Consider the following 17,880-nt stretch of genomic DNA (forward strand, 5'->3'; position numbering starts at 1 on the left):
CTTAATTAAGGAAATTGTGATCTGTCCCAGTGCTGGAGAAAAACCAGTAGTGTTACACTTGCTGAAGGAGAACAGGTGGGTTTCCAACATAATATAATCCTAGGAGGAATTTTCAAGGAAAGATTAAATATAATTTTCATCTTTAACTTCCTCCTAAGATACAACTTTATTGTTGTACTGTATTTCTTTTCTGCAACAATCATGTATTATAACTTTTGTTGTATTAAAAACACAGAAAATTATGAAAAATGTTTTGCATCTATAGTATACATCTTTTTTTAAAAAATCTTGAAACCTACCTGCTTACCAGTGAAACCCTGACAAATAACCTTTGTATTTTTATCAACGTAGAGATGTTTCCGGGAAGCTAGATAGGCACAATGCCGAATTCCATTCTGTTGCACTGAAAAATAAAGCAAATATGACACATTATAATTTTTCCAAACTTCTGGACCGACAATTGAACTTTGAGACAAAATAAATAAATAAATAAATAAATAAATAAATAAAATCCCCTAATGCAGGAGTTACCTTGTGATCACAGTAATTATAAATGTCACATTTTAGATCTGATAAACAATCCAAAAAAAAGAAAAAGTAACTGTTCTGTTTTCCAGAATTCCCCTTTACTGAGAACCTATCTTATAGCTTTTTCTGAGCTGACAAAGAAAAGCTCAGGTTTATAATTTTCAGTCCTCAAAAGAAAACAAGCAGAAAGATAAATGGATCAAACTAAATCCAGGGACTGAAATTCAGGTATCTCTCCCACTAATAATGTTTACTACAATAGACAGCCATGTTTCCCCATGGGACCCAACTTTGTTAAACCCAAAATCTATAAACATCAGGTGAGATAAGAGTAAAACTTTGTCAGAACTCTATATCTCATTCCCCAATAATAATACTAACATGAAATGTTAACATTAAATATTAACATCAAATGTTAAGTCTTAGAATAAAACTTATCTAAAATAGAATACAATGTCAAGTCATAGAATTAAACATCTAAAATAATCCAAAGTTACTTCATTTAAACTCTTCGTATATAACACTCAAGACCTTACATTTAAAAAAAAAAAAAATAGAGAAAATAAAATAGAAAAAGTTAATGTGGGAGAAACATTTTTTAAAAAGTTATTTTCGGCAACCTATGTATCTCAACACAAACTGAGAAACTGATGTAGTTACTAAAGCCAACTCCCCATATTTCAGAAACCAACAGAAAGTAGAGATCAGATGAATTAAAATTGTGGGCTACTTCTGACATCCTTTAACCCTTGCACTCCGAACCATTCTGGACATTGGCTACCAGCTACTCGACGCTACTTTGCGGCGGACACGTGCGTTGAATTAACTCAATTCCCCGTAATCACTAATAAACTGCAATGTCCCCCCTGAGAGGGGACATCCAAGTGATATGCTAGAATTCCGATGTCCCCTGAGAGGGGACAGCGGAGTGCAAAGGGTTAAACCCCCATTCGAGCCCCAAACTACTGTCTCTGTGGCCCTTGGTCCTTTCAAAGTGCTTGGGTGTCCACCTACAACTGAGGTACTCGAGAAGAGCTAGCCCCAGAAAGAACATCTTATCACACCAGGTTCCACGCCATGCTTTTGTCTTGAATCACTGTCTCATACCTCTCCTAAATCCTCAGACCTTAGGTTCCATAACTTATCTGCTTCTGGCCCCCTGAGCACTTCCGGGTCATCTCAACTTCTATGCTGAGCACAACTTCTAACACTAAATTCTGGAGTCCCATCAACCTTCAGATGAGAGACAGGCCCATGTCTCCCTACCAGCCGGGAAAGGAGTCTTCTGTGTGCACACAGAGCTGGATAACAAACAGCTGCATTCTTGAAGTAGATTATGCTGAGCAAAGGGCCATGAGGGAACACTGAGGGTCAAGTCCTGGCATACTGGGCACAGCCAAGCAGCTGAACCAGGGCCAATAGACACTACAACAGGAATCTGTGCCTAAGAACCCACCCTAGCCAGTGCTGTCACTCAAGACTCATTCTTGTCCTTGGCTGCCAATTCTCCTAGCTGGATACCACAATCCTTATGGAAGAGCTGCACCCTTTCCTGGCAGAATCTGCTCCAGCAGCCCTCAGCTCCCCATCCTAGAATCTCCAATAAATAGTCCATCTATCTGGAATTTTCAGGCAGGAAAGTAGATTTGATTAATGATCAAATAATAAAATCAGAATACCTGGAGCCCATACTTGCTAAAAGGAAATATTGGTTTTTGAAAGTAAAGTCTTGTGCTCTACATGTTCTCTTATACCCACTCACTTAGGAAAGGAGACATCAGACAGCTAATGTCTTCTTCTCCCGAGGAGGATAATGTTTCCCCCTCTCATCCTGAGAAAAGACAGGTCTGCCTACGTACATAAACATGACCTCAATACCAGAACAACTAAGACTACTACCTTCTCTTACTCCATCTCCTACTCCGGACCTTCTAGATATTCTCTATGAAGCTCAGGCTTCATAACGCCACATGGCTGGTGCTCGTAAAAACTGCTTTGAAAGTGTGATGAATAGCAGCTCCCCTTCCAGTCTCCTAACCCTTTGTTATTGCTCAGCCTGTGCAATGACTCTGCTATTCTTTAGCATCTAGTGAAGGGGATCTTGGGAGAGCTACCTTGCATACATGTGGGTATGTGTGTACGTATGCATGTGAGCCCCCATCTATTATATCAGCCCAGGCTCCTCAGACCTAGTTTCAGGTAAGCTAAAACTAGCAGACTGTCACTGTGAGCCAACCCAAAAATATATGTTCAAAGGTAAGGAAAGGAAATTCCTGACCATATTTTGTTCTGACAAGAAACCTAGATGATGCCAGACAAGATAATGTTGGTACTGAAATGAGAGGATGCTGAAATATCAAGGAATGCCCAGTCCCTGGGATTATTATGATTACTCATTTATTCAATCAATATTTGAGGAGTACCTATGCCAAGCCACAATGCTGAGTATTAAGAATTAAGAGCCGAGTAAGAGAATCTTGGCCCTCAAAACAACCCACAATCCATCTGAACTGACATAAAATGGGCCCCAAGTGCACACTGTGAAAAGCACTGTGGTAGGCCCTGGGCATGTGGGGTAAACGCTCCTATAACAAGTAAATCTGTGGGGGGAGAGGAGAAGTGGGGAGACCCAGGGATAGAGAGAGGATGGGTGTGACTTTTGTTACTTTCTTTACTACATTATATCTAAGTAGAATTATTTTCTGGTTAAATTTACATATAGATTATTTCAAGTACCATCTAAATATTTTTAGAACTTCTCACCATAAATCCCTTAGTGTAAGAACCATGTCTTTTTATACACCATGATAAGAGAGTTAAGGAATGGAATCTGCATTGGGGCTACCTCCAAATTCAGCCCTGGGCTGCCAGTAATTCATTCCTAAAATCTGTCACTTGACCTCCCACCTTCTAAAAAAAAAAAAAAAAAAAAAAAAAAAGTGGTTTGTGTTCCTGGCCATGGCTATAATCCCTCAGGAACTAAAAACTCTGCTCACCTCTGCCCTAGTGCTGGCCCATGTATGCCCTATGTTCTATATTCTGTATGCAAATATTAGTACCCTATGTTACCTGCCAGGTACTAGGGATTTAGGTCCCATGCCATCCATACCTGCACCTGCACCGTAGGGATAAACTAGTCACAGAAGGTCCCAGGTAAGGAATCACTGCTCTAGAATATGTCAATCAACTGAATGAGAAATGATGGCATGTCAATCAACTGAATGAGAAATGATGGCAATCAAAGTGGCCTCTGAACCCCAGAAAAAAACCTTGAGATGCCCCAGCAAGCCACAATGGTGATTCTACAATCACCCTTAGGGTGTTCTACCCTAATGAAATTCTTAGGGTACTAGGTAACATGTAATACTAATGCACACCCTGTATGAGGATGGGTGTGTGAATTTTGTTACTTTCTTTACTACATTATATCTAAGTAGAATTATTTTCTGGTTAAATTTATATTTAGATTATTTCAAGTGCCATCTAAATATTTTTAGCACTTCTCACCGTAAATCCCTGGGTATAAGAACCATGTCTTAGACACCATAGTAAGTGCAGGTGCACAGAAAATGTTTGAATTTTAGGACAAGACGCAGGGTCTGCAAAAGAAACACAATATCAAGCAAAATGTCCTAAGTTCCACCTCTTTTTGTGTGATTTGAAAATATAAAGATCGGAGGTTTCCCTAAAATCTGTAGAGACTACACAGAAATCCAGCCCTAAGTACTACTAGCTGTCCTCAACACTGTATCAATACAGTACAAATTCCATGCTAACCTTTTTCTTTAACAAATGAATTCCAGGAGCTGTCTTGTAATACTGAAGAGAGAGCTTAGAGCAAAACATATCACAGGCAGAGTGAAGGCAGTGACAGACCAAACGAATGTTTTCATAACATGTTGACAAGAGATTAACCTCAGCAACATGAAACACCAATAAGAAGAGACCAAAAGCCTGACAGAACAATGAATCAAGGCCACAAACAAGAAAGACAACTGAAGGCAGAAAAACGTTAAATCAAATATGAGGAGACACCTGACTTCACTAACATTAAGAAAATGAGCATTTTTAACTGAACACCAGGGCGGCAGGGCGGCCCGGGCTGGCCGCCAGGAGGAATTTCCCAATGGCGAAGGCTGTAGCCGCTGCCCCGCGGGGCCCCTCCAGGGAAAGTGTTGGAGTCGCCTTCTCTTCGGGCTCTTACAAACTGGCCAGCCTAACCTTGGGACTGAGGCCCAGGAGCAGCTGAGAACACAGCTTCAGGAATCAGACCGACCGAGTGTGTGCTCAGCTGCTCACCAGCCACGTGACCTGGGGGGGAAGTCAGCCTGTTTGCCCCAACTTCCCTTAGCCTCAGTCTTCCCATCTGTAAATGGAATAACAGCTGCCCACAAGGATGCTGTGATGCTTATATGAGATAATGACTATGACTGGGGAGCAAAATGAGTGGTATACTCCCAAAATTGGGTTCACATCTGATGTGAGCACAGATGGAAACCATCTTCTAAATAGAGCATATACTGAATAAATCACATTTTAAAATAAGTCCAACCAGAATGTTTTATATATGTCATGCATATCCTATAAATGTTTGTATGCAAATATACTAATCCATGTCTATAATGTGTAGGTGCACACATGTGTAAACTAATATATGAAAGATTTTGAAGGTGCAGCTGCACTGTAACAATAATAATATGATGTGCCTCATGTGCAATTTGGAAATTAAATGAATTCACAACATGTAGAGCATGTAACATAATGCCTAAGGAAAAGTGCATGCTATTTCACTATTAGCTATTTATTGTCATTTTTATTACTAATGCAGAATGAGAAGACCAAACTGCTCTGAGGTGTTTGTTCATTGTGCCAAGTTATCTGCCGGGCACTAAGGGCTCAGGCCCTACCCACAGGAAGTCTGTACAAAAGCTAAACATTAAGAAACACAAAATTACAAAAATGCAAAACATAACAAAGGCGATGAAGGAAAGGAACTGAGAAATGGGAGAGAGATGTGCTTGCAACAGGCTGAGTCCTCTTCCACACAGAGCAACCACATCCTTTACAAGATGGCTGCAGGATTAATGAAGCTATGGCCAAAGAGCACCTGCCCAGATCTGACTCAGATCACAGTACCATGTTCCTAACCATCATCTGAGACCCTGTTCATCAAAATACTCCTTCTTCAACTCACCTCTCAAACTGTGTCCTTGTTACTCATTTATTCATGCACATACTCATCAATTTAACAGATGTAACACTTCTTAGGAATACTAGAGGCCCAATGCACGAAATTCGTGCACGGGGTGGGAGGATGTCCCTCAGCCCAGCCTGCACCCTCTCCAATCTGGGACGCCTCGAGGGATGTTAAACTGACTATTTAGACCCAATCTGGATCAGGTCTAAACAGGCAATTGGACATCCCTCTCACAATTCAGGACAGCTGGCTCCCAACTGCTCACCTGCCTGCTTCCTGATTGCCCCTAACCACTTCTGCCTGCCATCCTGATCACCCCCTAACCACTTCTGCCTGCCAGCCTGATTGATGTCTAACTGCTCCCCTGCCAGCCTGTTTGCCCCCAACTTCCCTCCTCTGCTAGTCTGGCCACCCCTTACTGGCCTCCCCTTGCAGGCCTGGTGTCTCCCAACTGTCCTCCACTGCTGACCATCTTGTGTCTACATGGGGGCAGGATCTTTGACCACATGGAGGCAGCCATCTTGTGTGTTGGAGTGATGGTCAATCTGCATATTACTCTTTTATTATATAGGATAGAGGCTTGTTGCATGGGTGGAGGCCAGCTGGTTTGCCCTGAAGGGTGTCCTGGATCAGGGTGGGGGTTCCCTTGGGGTGTGGGTGGCCTGGGCGAGGGGCCTGTGTTGGTTTGCAGGCCAGCCACGCCCCCCAGTGACCCAAGAGGAGGCCTTGGTATCTGGAATTTATTTACCTTCTACAATTAAAACTTTGTAGCCCGGAGTGGAGGCCTAGGCCAGCCAGGGCAGTTGGAAAGCTTTGCTTTCTTCATTGTGGGGGCAACCCTAGCCTGCTCTTAATAGATCCATGGCTGCCACCATTTTTCTTAGGATTTATCTTCTACAATTGAAACTAGGCCAGCTAGGGCAGGCGGAAAGCTTGGCTTCTGTTGCCAGGGAAACCCAAGCCTCTCAACTGCTCTCTGTGGCTGCAGCCATCTTGGTTGGGGTTAATTTGCATACTTGCTCTGATTGCTGGTGGGTATGACTTGAGAGGAGTGATGGTTAATTTGCATATTACTCTTTTATTAGATAATATTATGCTTATTTATTGCATATGTATTACATATGCATGATATACATTATAATACAGCTAACATGCTCCCTACTCATACAACAAGGGTGGAGAATGTCCAACCTGTGGACCATATAAGGTCCACAGAATCATTTGGTCTGGCCCTGCCAAGGCATTAGGGGTGAATTAACTAAATGTTTGACCAAATACAGCAGACTAATTTTTAAGGTGTTTATTTTGTATAGCCTGCAAATGACGTTATAAATATCCAAATGGCCTCTGACAGAAAAAGGTTCCCCACCCCCACCATAGAACCTTAAAACATAGCAGAGTAGCTCAGCAGCCACTTCCAAACCCCAAACAATTCACTATTCAAATTCGAAATTACATATTCATTTAATAGTTACTTACAAATCAAGCTTAGCTATAAGTACCTTATCTCATCAAATCTAAAACACCACTGCATTTTAAGAAGGACTATTAATACTAGAAAGAGAAATGCTGCCAATTTATTACAAGAATCCATCATTGATAAGATACATTCCAATTTTAGAAATGTTATAATCTTAAAAAAAATTAAAAATGTGGGTCTACCACAATGAAATGCCTGTCTTTTGGCGACATGAAAGTGTTCCCCTATACTTACAGAAATTACTTTGCTCATCCCCAATTATGGTTTTTGGAAGAACAAGCTTGATGTGAGAAAAATCAGTTTTTCATGGCTACATCAGTGCATTTACATCAGGTCCATCATGTTTTGAAATAAAGAGTTGGTTTTTAGATGCAATGGCAACAGATACTAGTATCTGAAACATAGTGATGTGCGTCTCCTTTTCCCAACTACACCTCTAAATGTTTTCCTGATTCCAAAACCAGGTCCATACAACTTGGTAAACACATGGGAAAGGCAGGTGGCACCTCTGAACAGGAGTCAATCATCTTCTCAACAAATCAGAGACTGCAAAAATAAATACATACATACATACACACATACTCCATATAAGGAGGCTCAGCCTGGCTGGTGTGGCTCAATTGGTTGGTGTGTCATCCAGTGCACAGAAAGGTCACAGTTTCCATTGATTTCTAGTCAGGGCACATACTCAGATTACAGGTTCCATACCTGGTCAGGTTGTTTGCAGGAAGCAACTGATTGGTGTTTTCTCACTCTCTCTTTCCCCCTCTCTCTCTTACAATATCACACAGCAAAGCATGTATTAGTGGAAAGGACACTGCAGAGTCAAAAGACCGACTGGCATTCTAGTACCTTTCTGATATTGGCTAGGAAACATACTGAGTTTATTTCCTCATTTGCAAAACAAAGGTATGGAATGTAATGTTCACTTTCTCACATTAAAATACCATAATTCTCAGGATCAAAAATACTAGCTCATCTTCCCTATTTCTTATACAAGACCCAACTTACAGAAACTCCTGTGCTTAGGTTTAAAATGATGCTGATGGCTTTATACTTCTTGAAAAACTTTACTCAACTTTAAAGGTGCTTATAAAACCCTTAAACTTTCTTCTGGAAAAGCCTTCCTTATTTTCTCTCCCACTTCAACTAAATACTCTTCTTTCAAAAGCTGTAGAACTGGGTTTTCCACTCAGGAATTTCTGAACATTCCAAGCTGCCCCCAACAGAACTCTGGAAGACATCTACTAGTGTTTGAGGTTTTTTCCCTAACTCAAACCAAAACTGCAACACTTATGACCTTCCGCACAAAATGTACCATCAATTAAAACAAATTATCTCTGCCTGTCCGGTGTAGCTCAGTGTCGAGAGGGAATGAAATTCCCTAGCATTCCCAGTTTTATTACTAACCTCAGAGCCTAGCTTGTGACTACCTTTTAAAAACAAAGTTTGCACCGTATTGTTGTGGGTGCTGTTTTTCTAGTGGGAGCAAAAGTGGGTTTAGAAATGTGGCATGAGAAAGAGAAGATTTAAGGGATTTAGAGACTTTCATGCATTAAAAACTGTAGTCTGCAATCCCCCTAGTATAGGAGATAATTTGGTTTACGTATATTTTGTTGTTGTTTTTATTTTCATTTTATTAATTTCAGAGAGCAAGGGAGAAACAGAAACATTGATGAGAAAGAAGCACCGGTCAGCTGCCTCCTGCACGCCCCCTACTATGGATGGAGCCTTCAACCCAGACATGTGCCCTGTCAGGGAATCAAACTGGTGACCTTTCGGTGCATGGGTCAACGCTCAACACTGAGCCACACCGCACAGGCAGAGATCATTTGGTTTAGATCTCAGACCTCTCAAATCCTTAGTAATTAACAGGTTAATCACATGACTAGTGTTAACTGAAGACCACTCCAGCAACAGAAATAGATGATCTCTTAAGACCTCATGGTCCTTCAAGTCTAGGAAAAAAGAACTTTCAGTTCTGTGAGAGAAGGACTGCTAAGGGTGGATTAAGGATCCTAATCTTTTTTAGACACTCTTCCTTTCTTCTCTAGACTCCCTCCAACTAAGACAGCAGGCCAGGTTTTTTTTAGAAATTCAGAGGAGCAAAGACCCCAGGAGATAAAGATATAAGCATAATTAATTCCTTTTTTCCTTCTGCCTACAACACCTTCAACTGTCCTTTAAATTATACCATGAGAATCTCCAGAAAACTTTCCCAAAGAAACCCAATCTTTTCCTACCTGCCAATGTTATGCCAGACCTTTGTCCTCAAGTGATCTGGTAACTAAGTGTGGCTATTGCCCACACACCCACCCCTATGCACTTTTAAAACGTAATCTTCTCAAAAAAATAATAAAAATGAATCGCCTCATCCAATATTCAGTTCAAACAGAATTAGAAGCAAAGCACAGGAAGAAGAGGAAAGTACCTTACTTAATGTGTATTTCAGCCTACGTGCTTTATATAAACTGCTTCATTTATTCCGCACAATGACCCCAGATCATCCTGTATGTCACCATTTTTAGGATGCACCTTTTTAACGTGTCTTAAATCGGGATGCATATGACAGCTGATGGTGGGTCACAATTTTAATTACTGATCATTTTTCCACTGTTAACGGTAGACAAAACAACGGTGCATCTTACAAATGATGGTGTCTCCGATTTGCTAAAATACGTTCTTTTCATGGGATTTGAAACAGAAATTGCAAAACAGTTTTACTAATAGAAGTGCCAGGAGTTATTACACAGACTGTAAGGACCAGCCAGACTTCAAACCTTGATGTGGCTGATTCCAAAGTCTCTTCCTACACAACCTCCCTAAAAACACAGAGACTTTGAACACGGGAAGAATTCCCAACAGTCAGCGCTACTCACAGGCTAGGAACCCTGGGTACTAAGTTTTCAGAAGCGGAGGGTTCACCCCGCCTGGCACGGACAGTGCAAATAGGTTGGTTAAGGTCCCAGCCAACCCTACGCTTAATCTAGATGTCTTCTGGGCTGTGCTGCCTGTGGGTGCAGAACCCACTTCTTGGCTGTGCCTGCAATCTACATTGAGGACAATTAGAAATGTAGGGCCCTTCTGTACAAGGGGCAGCCTTGGCCCCCAATTCCCTGAGACATACTGCCCCTACCTCTAACCCTCCCACCTCCTCATTCTGGACCTAAACAGGCCAACCTGGACGCCCACCCCATCCTGCCACTCATCACCGCGGGCGGGGCAGGAGCAAGGCCCCAGGTCTGCCAGGCTCCCAGGCCCGAATCCTGGCTCAGCCACCCTACGTGCTCCCCCACCAGCAGCCTAAGTCATGCCTCCGCCCCACACACCCAGAAAGGTTCCTGCCTCCGCCCCACACATCCAGCAAGGTTCCCTGCACCCCAAAGGGTCCCTGCCTCCACCCCACACATCCAGCAAGGTTCCCTGCACCCCAGAGGGTCCCTGCCTCCGCCCCACACACCCAGCAAGGTTCCCTGCACCCCAAAGGGTCCCTGCCTCCACCCCACACACCCAGCAAGGTTCCCTGCACCCCAGAGGATCCCTGCCTCCGCCCATATATACAGCAAGGTCCCCTGCACCCCAGAGGGTCCCCGACACGCGGCCCGTCTCTCGCGGCTCCTGGGCCCTGGCCGACTCCGGCCCCGGAGGGCCCGGTGCGGTCTGCAGGACGACACGGGCCGCCGGGCCAGGAGCTCGCGGGGCTGGAGGAGAAAGTCCCGGCCGGACTCACAGAGGAAGGAACGCGACAGGAGGCGGGCGGCGGCGAGCCCACTGCTACCGGAGGCCATGGTCGCGGCGGCAGCGGCGGCGGCCCGGCTGCGGTCACCACCAATGACAATTGCAGGCCCCCGGGACCTGTCAGAAGCCGCGGCCGGGGCAGGAGGGGTGGCCAGAGCGGGTGCCTGAATGGATTACCTCAGTAAGATCTCTTCATCTAACACTGGGGGGGGGAGTCGCAGGCGGAGAAGAGAAAAAATAGGTGCCTTAACAGAACAGGGAACAATAACTTGGCTCGCTGCCGGAAAACTGGGTTTGATTCGATGTTAACTACTACGGCAGCTTAGGGAATACCCTACGCGAGGCTGGTCGGCGCGTGGCATTGTGGGGAATGTAGTCTTTTGAGGGCGGCGACTCGTTTGTAGTTTAAGCGGGACAGGTGGGAAGGAAGTCACTCTTGGGAGATGAGGTGGCGAAAGGAGTGAGGACACAGTGAGGCCGGGGTGCGAATAGCAGTTCAGAACTTCCCGTGGCACTGGGCCAGTCTGCACCCATTTTCCTCCTCTGGCGCATGGAAAAGATAACACTCCACCCTGCCTTGCGAGGGCCTGGAAGGATTACCGGTGGTAACAAGATAGTGTCCAGGGAGGGTAAGAACGAGAAAGACCGAAAGCTACTTTACTGACATTTAATTTCTTGGAATGTGGATCTTTTGGTAAAACAAGCTATCATACCTAAAACCCTGGACTAGCCCTAAGTGAATGAGCGCCTGCCTCTCCCCTGGGGATCCCGGGGCCTGAAGTTGTAGGTCAAATATGGCCTCTCCGTCTTTGCAGGAACCCAGTGGTCGGGAAACGCATTAGTCAATAGAGCCAAATATCAACAGTACAACGATTGAAATTTATTTTGAGAGCCGAAAACCTACTTCTTCGCATGGACCACAAAGTTTCAATTGCATTGTACGCGCGTGCCCGCACGTGGTATTTTGTGGAAGAGCCACATTAAAGGGGCCAAAGAGTGGCATGTTGCTCGAGAGCCAAGGTTTGCCGACCACTGCACTAACCCGTGGATCACGCCTCAGTAAGAGCTTTAGGAGGAACCTTGGAGAGTCCCAGAGTCAAAGGGTAAACAAGAGATGAAGCAATCCACCTCCCTGCCTACAGTTGTGCTCCTGAGGTTGCTCATTATCATCAATGAAATTAAAATTCTGATTCACCTAAATAGTTATTACAATCTGCACTGAGCTGTCACGTATGAGTGGAATTGCCCAAGCTGATGGCCCATTATATTCTCTACAAATTTGTGCACAGGTGAGATCCCTCTGGGTGGCCTGCAGGGATCGGGCAGAAACCTGCAGTCCAATGCCACCTGCAGCTCCAACCTGCTGCTCCCACTCATCCTGGCCCCACTGCACCTGCCATGGGCTTGTGCTCAATCAGTCCTGATTGGGAGAGGCTTGGGCTGCCACAGTAGTGCGCCCCAGCTGTGAGCCCTGAGTCTGGTCCTCCCAAGGGGAGTGGCCCATGGGATAGGGCTGAAACTGGCTCTCCAACATCTCCCAAAGGGTCCTGGATTGCAAGAGGGTGCAGGCCAGGTGGAGGGACACCACAGGTGCACAATGGGGAGAGGGGGTGCCCTCCAGGGCGTGTAGGGCCCTCACCCAGTCCCAATCAGCTGGACCTCAGCAGCAAGCTAACCTACTGGTCAGAGTGTCTGCCCTCTGGTGGTCAGTGCACATCATAGCAAGCAATTGAGCAGCCTTAGCATATCATTAACATATTATGCTTTGATTGATTAAAGAGTCATCAGACAAATGGGCACTTAGCATATTAGGCTTTTATTATGTAGGATGATACAGGTATCTTCATCCCAGGTTGGGTTTGGCTGCACACAAACTCTCCCTCATCTAAAGGATCATGTCCTTATGATCATTTAAATCACATGTGTCAAACACAAGGCCCGTGGGCCAAATCCGTCCCGCCAGGCCTTGCAATGTGGCCCGCACCGCGCTGTCATCACTGCACTCCGCTGCGTTTCCATCACAATGACAGTTTATGACTGTTCAGTAAACCATTCGGCCCGTGATTTAGGCTGGATTTTATATTTTGGCCCCTTCTCTGATTGAGTTCGACACCCCTAGGATAGAGAAACCATCAATGGGGAATAAGTCTTATATGGTGCCAAAATATATTGAAAGTTTCAGGAAAATGTTATCGTAGAAGCCATTTAAGTCTCTCTCCATCCCCAGCATCCATTCCTGATGCTGCCCCTTTCCAGCTTCACTCACCCTCAGTCTACAGACTGCCTCCCTGTGACATCTGTGACATCCTCCACCTCAATCAAGACACCTGGGGGTTATTATAACCCACTGACCCCCTGCCACATGGATACAGTAGGGGTAGGAGGGATGACAAATGCACACTCTGACTGCCCAAGGTATGATTCTGCCTTAACACTTGGGGCTGGAAAAGGTCAGGAAAGAGCCTTCAAAGGGAGGTGCCCAGAGCTCGATAAGTAGCTGAATTATCTTGCTGAGTAGCTAACCGGCTTGCCTCCTCTGTGGCCCATACAGACTTGGCTGTCTTCCAGGTTTGCATGGCTGTTTGCCTTTCCCATGGCAAGAAAGGAGTTCCCTTTCACTGCAAATGCAACAGAAAAAGGAAAACAAACTTTGAGTAGACCAGAGACAAAGAAGCCAAAGGAAACCGGTTCTGCGAAACTACCTGCAATATCCGCTGGACTCACTGGTTTGAGAACAAATTTCATGATCAGAACCAATCAATCACTTGTTCACTCAACAAATATTTATTCAGCATCACCTCTGTGTCTGGACCAGCACTCAGTGGTGGATTACAGTAGTGAGCAAAGGGGGCTTTCTGACACCCGAAGAGCCTTGGACTCCCGCTGAGGGCGACCAAGGAGCCCATAGCAGCCAGGCCACGAGTCTGACATTTACTTTAGCTTCACACAGGTTTTTATTTCTCTTTATTACTCACTCACCATGGACGGAAATGGTAGATATGGTCTGGGAGACAGGAGACCTCGGATTTTGATCCTGGTACTGGCTTTTAAGGACACAATTTCTTTATGTACTGAATTTCCCCATTCGTGTCATGGCAACCTGCATTTCTGTTCCCTCCTATTCTTCAGAACTATTTTGAGGAATAAACGTGGACAATCATGTTTAAATGTAGAATATTATTGTTATCTGAATGTCTCAAATTCAAGCATACCAGTTGGGAAATGAATGAATGAATGAATGAATGAATGAATGAGAAACCCAACTCATGCCTGCCAGCTTGAGAAATGACAGTGTTATTCCTGCCTCATTGCCACACGAAGCCTGATTCATACTGTATCCCTCAAAGACAAAAAGTAATTCCTTCAGAGCCAGTGAGCCACCACCTCCCACCGTGCATGCAGGAGACAAAACCCAAATTCATTTCCTGCACTAAAGCCATAGACAACATGGAGAAAACTTGTTGCTAAACCCCAAGCACTCGCAGACGCTCACCAAACAATGCTAATGAAGCTGGCTATGAATTAGGGGCCTGAGCCCGCCCTTGACAAAATCCTGCTCGAGTTCACAAACATGGTTTGGGCCCAGGGGAAGAACAGCCAGAGGACAAGGCCAGGCCTCTCTTGGGTCAGCAGGAGCGCTGAGGTCAGCGCTGGCACCTGTTGCCTAGTTTCTGACAACACTCTTTGGACCTGGTACCAAGTCCCCGTCCATGAGGAAAGCTGCAGAGAGAGGAAAGTACAGCTCTGAGGACAAACAGCCTCCTCTAGAACAACATGACCCTGTTGGATATTTGTACACGTATCAACGCTGTCTTTTTAAAGGGGTTCTGTCTCTTCTTCATTAATGAACTAACACACTCTAAGCACTCCAGCCCACGTTGACACTCAATTTGGGGAATATAAATTGGGTACTTTGTTCTTAGACATGAAAAGAAAGTTGTCCTAAGAAAATAATTCGGATGGTTATCAGTAGTTACTTAACTATTTCTTAAAAGCTTAGTTTGCCTTCCCCAACTAGTTACAGGCCAGGAGCTACATTTGGTATTTATGGTTCTTTTGGGTGTCTGTCCTTCTACATCTCCCCCAACCTCCACTCCTACTTCCATGATGTATAGACATTAGGCATTTAATAAATGCTGTTGATGACTAATTGAAAGTCCTACTCTTCCAATCAAAATCTTATACATGGATGCTACAGGCAGCTTTTTTTTTTCAACCAAGAAGTAGTATATATGTACAATGGAATATTATTAGTTACTTTTTAAAAAATGAAATACCCCCTGAATGAACCTTGAAAACATTATGCCAAGGAAAATAAGCCAGTCACAGAAGACCACATACTGTATGATTTCTTCTTTATAAAATATCCAGAATAGGCTAATCTATAGAGACAGAAAGTAGGTTGGTAGTTGGCCAGGGATACCGGTAATGGGAAGAAAAGAGATAACAGCGAAGGGGAGTAAGGTTTCTTTTTGAGGTGATGGAAATGTTCTAGAATTGATTGTGGTGATGCTTGCACAACTCTATGAATACAGTAAAAACCATTAAATTACGCACTTTAAATGAGAGAGTTGTATGGCCCATGAATTATAGATGAATAGTGGTATTACTAATGAAGAAGAAAGAGGAGGCGGAGGAGGAGGAGAAAATTTAGACATCCTTACAAAGATGCACAGAGAAAAAAATAAGAACTGGACCAGATGCCCAATGATAGAATTATTGGAAAGGTATTCTAGTTCCCTACCGTGACAGTAACAATTTACCGCAAACCTAGTGGCTTAAAACAACACAAATCAATTCTCTTGCTGTTCTGAGCTCATAAGTCTAAAATCCAAGTGTTGGCAGGGCTGCATCCTTCCTGGAGGCTCTAAAAGAGAATCCTTTTTCCAATTTCTAGAGGTTGCTCATATTCCTTGGTTCCTGGCCTCTACCTTCATCTTCAAAGTGCATCACTCCAACCCCTGCTTCCTTCATCACTTCTTTTTCTAACTCTGATCCTTCCTTCTGCTCTCCTTTTGTATGGACCCTTATGATTACATTGGGCCCATCTGGATAATGCAAGATAAGTTCCCCTACCTCAACATCCTTAATCACATCTACAAATCCATTTAGGCACATAAAAAACTGCTAAAGTGGTTTTTGAAATGACTGTCATTTTTTGGAGTCCCACCAGAACTGTGGGAGAATTCCAGTTTTGACTGTGTTTCGAACATTTTAAGCTGCTAATTTTGGCTCTTGTGGCAGATATACTTTCCCACACTTTTTGCCTATTCTTCCTTATCAGTAGAACATTTTTTCCCCCTCTCTTTTTGGTTAATCCTCACCTGCAGATATTTTTTCCAGTGGTTTTCAGAGAGAGTAGAAGGGAGGAAGAAGAGAGAGACAGAGGGAAAAAATGATGTGAAAGAGGCACATTGATTGATTGCCTCCTGCATGTGGCCCAATCAGGAAGGCAATGAACCTGCAACCCAGGTACATGCCTTTGACCAGGATTGAAGCTTATGAACCTTTGGTTTGTGGGCTGACGCTCTAACCACTTAGCTATGCCAGCCAGGGTGAACCTTAATTTTTTATGGGGGGTTGGGGCAATGTGTTTAGCCCTAGATAATGGAACATGATGCTTCCAAGTAATGTATGGCAAACCGGTTTCCTCCCTTCTCAGCCTCGCTAAATATTGGACCTAGTTCTGCCCAATGAGGCATAAGGAAAAAATTAATCTCAGGTAAAGGCTTCTGGGAAAGCTTTTGTTTTTCTGCTATAAAGAGACAAGTCTTACTTGACCTTACTCCCTTCTTTGTGTTTTAAATGTGGACATGATGGCTGGGACTGCAGCAGCTGTACTGCCATCATAATGATAAGGCCAAGAGAATCATAGAAACCCCTGACATCAATGACCCCCAACATCCCTGTTTAATTAAGCGACTGTTAGTGGATGTTCTGTTACTCTCTGTTGAACACAGTCCTAACATACCGCCTCTGTCCTTCACTACTATGAGGAAGGCTAACACTATTTATTGATACACAGGACTTGCCTTTGTTTTTACATTGTAATCCAGATATCTGTCTTTCAGACAAACTCTTACAGATTTTATTTTGGGGAAGACCCCATTGTGAGAGATTTTGAAAAGTTAGCATTTTCTGCTGAAACCGGTTTGGCTCCATGGTAGAGTGTCGGCCTGCAGACTGAAAGGTTCCAGGTTTGATTCCGGTCAAGGGCATGTACATTGGTTGCAGGCACATCTTCAGTAGGGGGTGTGCAGGAGGCAGCTGGTCAATGTTTCTCTCTCATTGATGTTTCTAGATCTCTATCTCTCTCCCTTCCTCTCTGTAAAATATCAATAAAATATATTTTTTTAAGTTAGTATTTTCTGAGTCCAGTGAACACACATTGTTAAATGAAATCTCATCTACTTTCAGCCTCTTAAACTGTGTGATCTATATTTTAAGCAGAGGAAAATAGCTGACTTGGAAACTTTCTGGATAAAAAAGCAGACATATAGAGCAGTCAATGTCATTCATGAGGCATACCAGGACAAGTTGGTTGCAAATGACAGAAAATCTATTAAAACTTATTCCTTTTTTCGAAAGTGTTGGAGCTTAATTGACTCATACGGACAAACATTGGAAAAAGCAAGATAGCCTGAGAGATCATGGATCTTGGCATAAAAAGACATCAAGACTCCATTGAGTCCATTTCCCATTCAGGAATCTCTATGAGGCCAACAGTGGCCTTCCTTTACAGAGGGGAACATGGCTTCTGGGAACTTCAGGCTCATGTTCTAAGAGCACCACGACTAGAGAGGAAGAGAGGATTTTTTCTCCCAGATCCACTTTTTAAAATCCAAGAGAAAGACAGAGCATTCCAACTTGCATCATATACTTACTCTCAAGTTCTTGTTGTGTTTTGTTTTGTTTTTCTGTTTGAATGCTTTGGTTT

General features: G+C 43.8%; 1 protein-coding gene across 1 annotated transcript in view; it reads right to left on the reverse strand.

The window, feature by feature from the left end:
• SUCLG1 (succinate-CoA ligase GDP/ADP-forming subunit alpha) overlaps nt 1-11,113 on the reverse strand; it is a gene marked incomplete at its 5' end in the record, with an annotated part of 37,538 nt that extends 26,425 nt beyond the window's left edge. Inside the window, 2 exons of the mRNA XM_036436133.2 lie at nt 300-403; nt 10,936-11,113. Coding sequence (XP_036292026.1) covers nt 300-403; nt 10,936-11,113 — 282 coding nt within the window. The remainder of the gene's footprint in view (nt 1-299; nt 404-10,935) is intronic.
• Between the last annotated feature and the right edge of the window lie 6,767 nt (nt 11,114-17,880).

This window comes from Pipistrellus kuhlii, unplaced genomic scaffold (assembly GCF_014108245.1).
Source record: "Pipistrellus kuhlii isolate mPipKuh1 unplaced genomic scaffold, mPipKuh1.p scaffold_m20_p_13, whole genome shotgun sequence".
NCBI lineage: Eukaryota > Metazoa > Chordata > Mammalia > Chiroptera > Vespertilionidae > Pipistrellus > Pipistrellus kuhlii.